This window comes from Orycteropus afer, unplaced genomic scaffold (assembly GCF_000298275.1).
Source record: "Orycteropus afer afer isolate SDZICR_OR568_19922 unplaced genomic scaffold, OryAfe1.0 scaffold00391, whole genome shotgun sequence".
NCBI classification, from domain to species: Eukaryota; Metazoa; Chordata; class Mammalia; order Tubulidentata; family Orycteropodidae; genus Orycteropus; species Orycteropus afer.
Genome location: NW_006921978.1, coordinates 1,241,859 through 1,254,284, shown reverse-complemented (window position 1 = coordinate 1,254,284; position 12,426 = coordinate 1,241,859). Strand labels below are relative to the sequence as shown.

Sequence of the window (12,426 nt, the reverse complement as noted above, 5' to 3'; positions counted from 1 at the left end):
TTTTGACATCTATTTTGGTCTTTTCTTCTTTTCTTCCCTTTTTAATGACCTCTTGCTTTCTTCATGGATGATCTTGATGTTATCCCACAATCCTTTGGTTTTTGGTCATTGGTTTTCATTGCATCAAATCTGTTCTTTAAGTGGTCTCTGAATTCAGGAGGGATAGTATCAAGGTCATATTTTGGCTCTTGTGGACTTTAACTTCAATTTGAATGTGTGTATGAGCAGTTGATGATCTGTTCCACAGTCAGGTCCTGGCTTTGTTTTGGCTGAAGATATTGAACTTCTTCATCACCTCTTGCCACAGATGTAGTCAGTATGATTCCTGTGTATCCCATCTGGTGAAGTCCATGTGTATAGTCATCACTTATGTTGTTGAAAAAAGGTGTTTGCAATGAATAACTCATTGTTCTTGCTAAATTCTATCATGCGATCTCTAGTGTTATTTCTACCATCGATGCCATTATTTTCCAACTACTGGTAACTCTTCTTTCCAACTTTTGCATTCCAGTCACCAGTGATAATCAACACATCTTGATTGCATGTTCAGTCAATTTCAGATTGCAGAAGTTGGTAGAAATCTTCAATATCCTCATCTTTGGATATGGTGGTTGGTTTGTAAATTTGAGTAATAGTAGTTTTAGCTGGTCTTCCTTGCAGGCGTATGTATGAATATTATTCTGTCACTGACAGTGGTGTACTTGAAGACAGATCTTGAAACAGCCTTTGTGACGATGAATGCCACATCATTCCTCTTCAATTTGTCATTCCCAGCATTGTAGATCATATGGTTGTCAGATTCAAAATGTCCAAAACCAGTCCATTTCAGCTCATTAATGCCTAGGATAACGATCTTTATGCGTTTCATTTCTTTTTTGAGAACTTCTAGTTTTCCTAGATTCATACTTTGTACATTCCATGTTCCAATTATTAATGTATGTTTGCATCTGTTTCTGCTCATTTTGCACCATGCCACATCAGCCAGTGGACGTCCCAAAAGCTTTACTCTATCCATATTGTTAAGGTCATCTCCACTCTGAGGAGTCAGTTCTTCCCCAGTCAAATTTTGAGTGCCTTCTGCCTTAATGGGCTCATCTTCTGGCACTATTTCAGACAATGTTTCAAGGCTGTTTGTAAAGTTTTCCAGTAATATATCAGACAGTATTTCCCTGCTATTCATAAGGTTTTCACTGGCCAATTCTTTGAGAAGTAGATGGCCTCTTCTTTCTTCCTAGTCTGTCTAAGTGTGGAGCTCTGCTGAAACCTGCCCACCATGGGTAACCCTGCTGGCATTTTGCAACATGGTAGCATAGCCTCCAGCCTCATAGCAACACACAAGCCACCACAGGACGACAAACTGACGGACAAGTTCATCTCCCTTAATTGTTCCTAACTTCTCTGCCCCTGCCTACCTCTGGCCCTGGCCTTAAGATAGAGCCACACCTAAGCAAAAAGCAGCCTCCAAGCCCTGACCTGCCTACTTCAGGCCCTGGCCTTAATATAGAGCCACACCCAAGCGAAAAGCAGCCACCAAGCCTTGGGCCTGCCTACCGCAGGTCTTGGCCTTCATATAGAGCCAAACCCAAGCGGAAAACAGTCTCTAAGCCCCTGGCTTGTAATTAGTAGGGAGTTTTAATGATATGGGGAACTCTAGTGATGTAGTGTGAAAGGCATTTGACTGCTAACCAGAAGGCTGGCGGTTCAAACTCACCAGCCACACCTCTTAAGAAAGGCTGAGCAATCTACTTCCATAGTGATACTACCTTGGAAACCCAAGGAGGGATCTCTATGAGTTGGATCCAACTTGACGGTAGTGAGTTTGGTTTTTTTGCTTTGGTTTTAATGATGTGATTTCTCCCCCTAATACTATATAAGGGTAAATCTTGATTTTGGTAATTTTAAAAAAATAATATTTGCTAGAAGTTTAGGGTGGGCAATCTACTTCCGTAGTGATACTGCCTGGGAAACCCAAGGAGGGGTCGCTATGAGTTGGGTCCGACTCGACGGCACATAACAACAACAACAGAAGTTTAGGGAAATTTCTAAAGGATGTCTGGAAGTTTTGAGCTATTTAGTCTTAAGAAAGTTAGAATGTTAAAAAAAGCATTTGCCTGAACTCTGAAAACAATTAGAACCTTAAAGTCTAGAGACTGCGGTATTATGGGGAAAGGCAATAAAGTAGCATTCACTTCTTTTCAGTCTGAATGGGGATTTAATACTATAATCCAGAGAATTGCCATTGAACTATGAAGTATTAGAGAAATGAGAAGGGCTTTGAGAATTTCTGTGCTAAGATCTGTATTTGCATATGAGCCCTTTAATTAACTAATGTTTGAGATCAAACATTCTTGTATCACAGAGCCTGTACTAGAATTTAGTTCTAGTGTTCTCTCCAGGCCATATTTCTTTCAGAGACAGGGTGAAAGATTTGTGAAGTGAGACAAGTTCAAAAGTGTTTAGAAACGTGTGGGTAAATTGTTTTAATAAATTTCTGAGGAGATCTAGATATTAACCCTCTCTCTTCCCATGGTGGCACAACTATTTCTGACTCATATTATGATTCTGTTTTTAAAAAAATGTGCTTCAATTTTACGTTTTAAATATGTGGCTCTGCGTGTTCTTATTTTCTGAAACTATTGTAAAAGTCAGTATAAAGTTGTATTAAACATTTTTATTTTATTGTATTCAGTAATTGACACTAGAATTTATTTCATATTTAATTGCTTTGGCCAGAATTTTGTAACAGTGTTTCCTGTTTTATTATAGATACTTTTGGTATTTTACCAATAAGTATGATCATGCATACTGGTGTATGATAAAATTCTATACCTGTTTCTATACCTACTTTTTGTTAAGAATGGTTTTAAACTTTTTTGAACTTATTTGAGCATCTGTTGATAATTGTATTTATTTTTATTTTCTTTTAACCTTTTGAATAATGTGATTTTCTAACATTAAATCATCCTGCCTTGAAGAGGAAGAGTTATCCTTCAATAAACTCTGCCTTGCCAAGTGAAGTATATGCTTGAAAATTCTGTACTTTCATTGAGAAAAAATAAGTAAAACAACCTGTCCTGTTGTTTTAGAGGACTGATGGTTAGAATTTTCTAGGTAATTTTCATGTTTTAATGAGTTTGCTTTCTTTTATAGTTTCTATGCTAGAATTTCTATTTTAAAGCATTCTTCTTGAATCTCCTTACAGTGAATCCTTTATACTTCTAAAATTAATTTTCGTATTAATGATAGCAAAGGTTTTTGTTTGCTTTTGATGTTCTTAGTGTCTGTCAATTATTATTTGTTACATTTGAGGTAATAAATGAGGGCATTATAAAATGATGAAATTTAGAAAACCTTGTGTAATGAATATAAATTATTTTCTTTTCCAGAGATTCCAGACATTGTAGATGCTGGTAATCTGAAAACTTTTAGGTGAGTCTGTCTCTTTTGTTATTTCTTTGAAGCTACATGTAAACTACATGAGGCATGAACTTTCTTCTTTTTTGAGTCTAGATTTTAGAGCCAGAAGAAAAGTAGTATTTCTTTTATTTGAAACATCTGATAGACAATGAAATGATTGTGATACAGTATGCCTTTTGTTCTTAAAATACTTCAATATAGTGCTCCAAAGAGCTTGATCTTACTATTCCTCTCCAATCCTTATTTTTTAAGAAAATAATATAACACTAACAGATTTGATGACTTTAGAGTCATAGCCGAGAGCTATTCCATAGCATCCTAGTTTGAGTAAGAAGTTGGTTAATGGTAAGTAATAAAAGAGAAGGTTAAGTCATCAAGAATCAGTTGGTGTAGTGGTTTTTCTAATTATATTTTTCCATGATCAGGGAGACTGTTGTGTAGGATTTCAGCTTTTGCATTCTTCAAAGATAGATTCTCTGTCTTTAAAAAATAATTTTTATAAATGTGAAAAATTGGTCTTAACTGGAACATGTTGATAGGTCTGGAATTTTGTTAATTGAATTTAGATAAATTTAATCCCACAGTTATAGTCTTTGAAATCTTTAGCTTATTTTATAATATTTATACTTCTGAACTCTTAAAAATTAAATCAGTTCTAATAGAATTCTTCTACAATATTTAAAGAGCGTATTTAAAAGTTTACTTTTTATTTTTAGTTCATGTATAATATGTACTTATAATTTGAATACATAGAGCTTAAGATTCAACTTATACCTTAAGTTTTTGCATCGAATATCAGTTCATAAAATATATATATGTATCTTTATTTCTAAGACAGTGCAAATTCTGCCTCTCCCAAAGAAAGCCAGAAATAAGAGATCAGCATAGCCCTTGTTACTATTGTTGGTTAGAGTTCAGTTCTTGAAATATCTTCACATTACACCTAAAGTAATTTGGACATAAGGATTGTCACAGTAAGTGCTGCTGTTGAAAAACTGGAAGTTTTTTATTTAAGAATAAAATTGCTTGATTGCTGAAACTTAACTGTTGTGTACCACCATGTATGAACAGGAAAAAACTTTCCCATCATATATTTTGGAGATTGGCAAGTCCTACTTTTGAGATTCTTGATATCACTTAGCGTGATAGAGAGAGATTCTCAGAGTAAAGAGAGTATAAGAATGAAACAGAGCCTCCTTGTAACTTCTACCTACTACTTTTCTGTCTGGCTTTTGAAGTTTTGAATATGTAGAATTCTCAGTACAGTTATTTCCAGTGTAAATTAAGGAAAAAATGCAAAAAGTGTAATAAAAACAAGTTCCAATTCTTGGGACATTGTTTTTTTTTTCTAGTGCATTTATATTTTTCTTTCTAGTATACTTCTGTCTGCTGTAAATTTACAAACTTCTGTCCACTACTTTGAGAGTTTTTAATAGTGACTGTTTACTTCCCACTTTTCCCTCCACCAACTTTCTTTTGTCCCTAGGGAATGGGATTTTGATCTGAAGAAACTGCCAAACATTAAAATGAGAAAAATCTGTGCTAATGATGCAATTCCCAAGAAACGCAAGAAGAAAAATGTTACAACTGTAGACAAAGTCTTAGAGGTATTGGAACTAAAAGATGAATCCAGTGACTCAGATGAGGAAATGACTCCAGTTACCTAATTGTATTTACTTGAGCTAAGAATAAATAATTTTGAGAGCATCAAGTTATACTCATTGATTATGGCAAAGAATTGCCTAGATAAGGGAATATGCTCGTCAGCTCATTCCCTTACATGAAGAGAGTCCCCTTTACAGTTTTAAAAACTATATGAGGATTTTTACTTAAAACAATGTTATGATGAAAAATGAGAGTTGGTTTATTATTTATATTAACTTGTTAAAATGGATAGAAGCGATCTTCGAAACCCATTTTTACAAATTTGGGGTTGATATGGCTAAAGACAGAAAATGTTTTATTTTTTTCCTATTTAAGACTGTCTAACTTGACAGCAGCAGATTAGTGACCTCACAAACTAAGCCATGGACAGCAACTTTCTAAAAGGGTCTTGTTGATATCTTTTGAACTGCTATGATAGGCAATAAATACTGTCTTTCACTAGTAGTGGCACACTAACTTTCCTCTTAAACATTAACTTTTTTTTTTTTTTTTTTTCCGTCATATAATAGGGGAAAGAGTGATAAGGAATTCATATAGGCTGTTATATTGCACATAATTTTTGCTTATCATCTTTTGAGCCGGAGTTAAATGGTAAAAAATAAATAAATAAATAGTGTCTCACAGTTTGTTGCCTTTTGAGAAATCTGTTATCTTTTGACTTCAGGTTAGCTCCTTTGGGTTGTGTATGATGCTTGTGCATTGTGAAATGTGATGATTTGTTTGTTGAACACAACTGAAGATTATAGATGCATTTCTTTTATTTTCTCCCCTCCTTTTAAGAGACAGGTTAAATTGACACACAATTGCATTATTATTTCAAGTATCAGGAAAAACATATTTGTGGATGTTGTTCTTCACAGATCTTGTTACTTGCAACATATCCTTTTGTCTATTTGTAAAGGATACTATTCAAGTGCATTTGAGTATTTTCAAGAGAAGAAAAAAAATGCTAGTGTAATATGTTAACTAGTTATCAACTAAATCTTATTAAAAGGTTATATGTTACAACTTTTTACTTATGAAAATTAAAAAGTTTATTTCTACAATTTCAGTTCTTTTTAGTTTAATTAATTTTCAGTAATGTAGCTGATTCTTATTTGTTTATAAAAGCATTGTTTTAGGATTACATAATAAGTTCAGGTCTCTTTGGTCATTGTAAAAGTTCTTTTTATTTTTGGTTGATACTTGCTTCATATTTAATTTCATGATGGCTGTAAAAACTGAGTCATAAATTACAGTAAAGGGAATAAGAACTTTTAAAATCTGGTCTGCTACTTTAAAAGCCATGCTGTTAGATGAATAACTTGTGGAAATGGCAGATCATCCACCCCCTCAAACATTTGTCCCTGGTTTTCCCTATGCAATCAAAGCAAAAGATACAACTCAAATGCTACATCTCTAGGAACTAGTACAGCTATGTATTTGCTGATAAATGAATTTACTTACCATTTAGGACTATAATAATCAATACCATATTATTCCTGGCTGGACCAAAGCAGCCTAAGAAATAACTGGCCTTTAGATTGATGTTTTCAAATGATATCCTTAATCACTGACATACAACATTTTCTTTGTGCAGATAGCTTTTGCTCTTTTATCTAGACCTCTTTTTAAATCAATCGCATCTTTGTAAGATAGCTTGTGTAGTACATGGCCATGGAGCACAGAAGTAATCACTGGCATTTCCTTCAGTCTGAACCAGGGACTGGCAAACATTTTCTTGTAACAGGCCAGATAATAAATATTTAAGGTTTTGCAGGCCATATACAGTTTCTGTTGCATATTCTCTCTGTGTTTGTACATGTTACCACCCTTTAAAAATATAAAATTCATTCTTATATCATGGGTCATACAAAAGGCACATCAGACTGCGTTTGGCCCACTTGCCATAGTTGGTTGATCCCTCGTCCAAACCAACAAGCTGAATGTCTGTGGACATAAGTTAATGATGTTGTTGTTGTTGTTGTTATTTGCCGTTGAGTCGGCCCCGACTCATAGCGACCCCTCCTTGGGTTTCTGAGGCAGTATCACTACGGAAGTAGGATTGCCCAACCTTCCTTCCGAGGAGTGGCTGGTGGGTTTGAACCGCCAGCCTCCTGGTTAGCAGTCAAGTGCCTTAGCCACTATGCTACCAGAGCTCCCAAGTTAATGATACATTTATAAATTCAGATCAGCTAACTGACATCTCCGGTCTCTTTTCGTAATGTCCCAATCACTTCTTTGCCCTACTGGCTGTGCTTTTAGGATCATGTTAACCTCAAACATAATGTTAACCTCAAACATTATGTTAACCTCAAACAGAAGCTTTTTGTACTCTGCATATATCCTGTGTGTCTCAGGAGCTTCAGTAGGTGTGTGTGTTCTACTTCCACTTCCACTAATTTCTTCCTTAGTTCCTTGAAGCTCTCTCACTGTTTCCCTCTCCTTGTTATCTGTTTACCAATAAAACCAGTTGCCATTGAGTTAGCTCTGACTCATGGTGACAGCATGTGTGTCAGAGTAGAACTGTGTTTCACAAAGTTTTCAATGTCCTCTGGACCTTACTTACTTCCAAGGCACCTGTGGGTGGACTCAAACTCCCAGCGTTTTGGTTAGCAGTGTTAATTGTTTGTATCACCCAGTGACTAGTTATCTGCTTACCTTCCTGTGAAAACTTCTACCCATTCATTTGAAGACTTGGCCTCTTGGCTGTTTCTCTCTTCTCTCTTATTCCAATCATTTTAGTGATTTTAATACCCCTGTGGATAACAAATCTAATACTATGTCCTTTTAGTTCTCCAGTCTTTTTCTCCATCCTACCTAAGGCACACTCATTGTCATATCCAGATTGTTATTAGCACCTAACCAAACCAAACCTACTCCCATTGAGTCAATTCCAACTCACAGTAACCCTATAGGGCAGAATAGAGCTGCCTGATAGGGTTTTCAAGTCTATAATCTCTATGAAAGCAGCCTGCCACATCTTTCTCTGATAGAGTGGCTGATGGGTTCCAACCACCTACCTTTCGGTTAGCCAAGTGCTTAACCACTGTACCACCAGGACAGGTAATTTCCAAATTACCACCTAAAACTCTGTAACTTGATTTTGAGCACTCCATTCTCCATTCATTATCTTCTGTCCTTCTCAATTGTTTGCTGAAGTTCTACACTTCTTTGACCTCATCTTCTCACTGTATGCAACTATTTCTTATTTTTGTATTATTTCTTACTCAGCTTAGATTCATAGTTCATGATTACTTCCTTGCATGTACCTTTCAGAACCTTTGCCCCTGACTGCATAATATTCATCTTTCAAAGCCCAAACCAATAAGATTGGGTTTATCAGTTTCTTTCATGCCTGTTCCCAAGCAGCTGAACATTGCCGGAGAATAAATAGTCTGAAAGACCGTTTACATATTCATACTTACAAATCGCAAGTGGATTCTCAATACTGCTTAGCGGTCTTCCTGTGTTTCCCTATTAAGTTCAAAGTTTCCAATTTTGAGATAATCATTTTACTGCTTTTTCATGCTTTCTAAAAGCAAGAAAAAACAACTATCCATTTATTTACTATTGAGTTTATTCTAATACAGCTTAAATATTAGCCTCTTGTGGTAGTTAAGTCAACTTGGCTGGGCCTGGTTGAGTGTCTGGTCAGCTGGCTGTAGTTATTCTCCATGTTGAGATTGGAGATTGGTAATTAACTCCATGGTGGAATTTATTGGAGCAGCTGGATAGCTGCTTTAAGGATGTGGTCTGCTTCCGGTATATAAGAAGCAACTTTGAGGAAGGTCTCTAGCTTATGGCATGCTTGGACCCTGCATGTAGGCGAGTCATTGTTTAGCAGCCTGCCATGCTCTGCTGATCTTGGGACTTTCAGTGGACTTGAATCAATGGCCTGCCATGTGGTTTGGTAATATCAGGACTGTGCATTTTTTTAGTTTATTGACTTTGGGTTTGTCAGCCTCAGTGGCCAGTAGCTGCCTGACTGAAGAGATGCCTCCAGCTTCAGTGGGCTGGGAGCAAGTGGCAGAGCTGAAGCCTAAGGTCAACGCTTTCACTCAGCCCATGGAGCTTGGCACTTTGAACTCGGACTTCTGACCTCCAAAACTGTAAGAGAATAAACTTCTGTTTATTAAAGCCATTTGTGGTATTTCTGCTAGAGCAGCACTAGGTAACCAAAACACCTCTAAACCCTAAACTTTCAATATTGACCTTTTATACATCATTGAGAAAGTAGAAGCTATCATATTGTTCTCTTTTTATGTAAAAAATGTAGTATCTTTTCACCTTTCAAAGGTGAATACTCCTATAGCACATCTGAATCCCACTCCCTATTATCTTTTCAGGCACCGTGATCCTCCCTAAATTTTCTTAAGCCACAACCTTCCTACAAATTATCCTTGGTTTTCTTTCTTCTATGCCCTCCCCCCAGCCCCCAGTTTAATTACTATTTCTGGTTCCATTTCCAAATTAATAGTAGCTTCCTAACTGGCCTTTCTGCCACCATTCTTGGTCCTCTTCAACCCATTATCCAAAGTGTTGATTGTGAATTTTAAAAATATATATTAAAGTAGGCTACTTTTGTTCAAATCTTACAATACCTTTCCATTTTAATTGAAACGAAATTCACATTCCTTTTCTAGCTAAAGTAATGTCGTGACCTGATTCCTGACTGACATTTTAGCCTCAGTTTGTGCCCACTTGCCCTTCTTTGTATATCTTAAACATTGGCCTCTCCTTTCCTAGAAGGGACCAACCTGTTTCCTGTAGTGAAACAGCTTCATACTATCACTTTGATGACCTCTGTGTCCACTCAGACAAGGCTTGGTTGTGACTGACCTGAGCCTTGGGCTGAGATTGTCCTGTGAGGGAGGCTTGTAACGAACTGCCCGAGGCCAGTTCTCATTTGCCTTTCTTCCTTCCAGGGAGGATACAGTGAGATAGTTTCTCACTGATAGCCTCCTATGTTCTGATGAAGTATGAAACTTTCCATCTTGCCTCCCCGAGGGTTTAGCTTCTGTTATAAAAGTGCTTAGCTGCAGTGTGGAATTAACTCCTCAGTAATAGGGTACCCTTTCGCTTGTGTTGCATTATCATGCTGTCTGGCCCATTTGGTGTCAACTAGTGGGACAAAACAAAAGCTGGCATCTTTGTTCATCTTTTGCTGTGTAAGTAATAAACTGAACCTAATTTAGGTTTAGGATTATCATTTGAACAAACAGTGACAGCTCCAGTGATCTAGTACAGTTTGATGTAATTTTGAGAGGTAAGAGAAGGTTATAAGAATTCAAACATCTAGGCTGGGCAGAAGAGTAAGCTGATACAACTAGTTTATACCTAAGGCAGAACCTTATTTTCTTTCCATTCAGGATTTGAAGTTGGGGCTCTGGAGAGGGACATTTTCCTCACTAGCACCAAAACTCTCAGATTAGAAGTAGATTTCCAAGTCTTTCATTATTTCTAAGTAGAGAAATGTCTTTATACAGTCTTATTTTCTATAAACTCGCTGCCATTGAGTAGATATTAACTCATAGTGACCCCTTTTGGGTTTCTGAGCTGATAAATCTTTACGGAAGGCGACTGCCCAGTCTTTTTTCTGCAGAGTAGCTGATGGATTTGAACCACCAATCTTCTGGTTAGCAGTCAAATGCCTTAGGCCAGCTTTATTTATTTTTATGTATGTGAAAGTACTTCCTCTGGATCTCATTGTGATTTTTTTAAAGAGCTTTTTAAAACAGGTTTTAAAAGTCTATATTTGTCTTAATTATAAATATGTTCAGACCCTGCTTAAGAACCCGGATCCCTGAAAAATCTGAAATGAAGTGATTTGTCACAAAACTCAAGCCTGTTTGATTGTTACAAATACAAATTTGTAGGAACCAGTAATTTAGGTCAAAAATATAGACACCACAACAGAGGTTTGGGGTCACATGTTTAATATACAAAGTCTTTCTTTCACAGATAATTATTTTCTTAAATTGTCTTCATACACATTATTCACAAAACATTAAATTGTTAATGCAAGAGAATCAGTTAAAATCAAAATAGTACAAATGCCCAATCTCAAAAATTGCACACAGTCAAAATAATGTTTTCCATATTTGTTTTAATGTAATAATTACTTCCAAAATGGGCTTTCTTCTGAGGTGGAGGAAACACTGTAGTCCAAAAGAACAGCACTTCCTTTCTGCTGTATTAGTATGTAAAATAGCACCATTGGGCTGACTTAAGGAAAGGAAAAAAGTTTTCATCCTTAATTAACTTGTACACCTTGCATAATTTTTATATAACAACTACAATAATAATAATGATTGATAACAGTAAGTTTGAAGTGTCCTTCCTTTTCCACAATACTCACTGGCAAGGTAAGGAAAGATAAACTGTGTCAGATAGAATAATCTTCCCCACCCTGCCCCCATGTCAATTTAAAGTCTACGGATGATGTCATTGATCTAAGGAGTTAATTTTCCAGCCAAAGAATAGGTGTTTTAGGTGTACTTAAGGACCTTTTGCAAAGCAAGATGAAATGTAACTCTTGAGACTACCTCTCTGGGACCTTAATCACATGTAACATGCAGCTCAGAGTGAGTTTAATCCTGGGCATTTTGAGAGACTCAGTATATACGTGTGTTTCTTCAACTTCTCCTACATTGCTGCTTCCCAAGTTGTTGTGATCATTTTTGTTTTTATAGTTAAGCTTGATTGCACTTTGCACTTCACTTTTTAAAAAATACTGGAATTTCATTTGTTTAGAATTTAGTCTTTGATAGTCTTATACAATAAAAGTGACAGTTTTTTAGTTTAAAAATTAACAGGATAAATGTGTGTGGCTTATGATACTGATTATACCACAGATTCATGCTTGTAAGAAGCCAAGGTTTTTAACTGAAACTGATTGTAAGTTTATTGTTCAATTCCAGGCCTTTGTTTCAATTCCATTTTATTTCTTACATGACCAGGTAAACATGCCTCAAAAAATTGTCTTTTCCTGAGAGTAGGCTTTGTTTATTTTTGAGGGTTATATCTGTCCCAAAAGCATTACCATTAAGCCAAAAATCCTTTCATTGAAAGGTCAAATATACCATTGCCACACAAAATGTAAAAATTATGTAATCAACATTAGGTTTTAAATGCATGTAGTTCTTTCATCTTGAACCTTAAGGAACTATTGCAGGAAATTTTTTTTAAAAGATTTAATTCAGTAGGTCAGGGTTTAGAAATGTTTGGGAGAATAGCAGAATAAATTGTTGATTTTTAATCTGTTAGGGAAGAAGTGCTGGTGGTGCTGTGGTTAAAGCATTTGGCTGCTAACTGAAAGGTCAGTGGTTCTAGCCTACCAGCTGCTCCAACATGAGAAAGATA

At 36.0% G+C, this 12,426-nt stretch overlaps 1 protein-coding gene across 1 annotated transcript in view; it reads left to right on the top strand.

Annotated features, from left to right (window-relative positions):
• Nucleotides 1-5,084, top strand: part of TMA16 (translation machinery associated 16 homolog) — a 41,088-nt gene extending 36,004 nt beyond the window's left edge. The window contains 2 exon segments of the mRNA XM_042782614.1: nucleotides 3,387-3,429; nucleotides 4,904-5,084. Coding sequence (XP_042638548.1) covers nucleotides 3,387-3,429; nucleotides 4,904-5,084 — 224 coding nt within the window.
• Nucleotides 5,085-12,426: the final 7,342 nt, after the last annotated feature.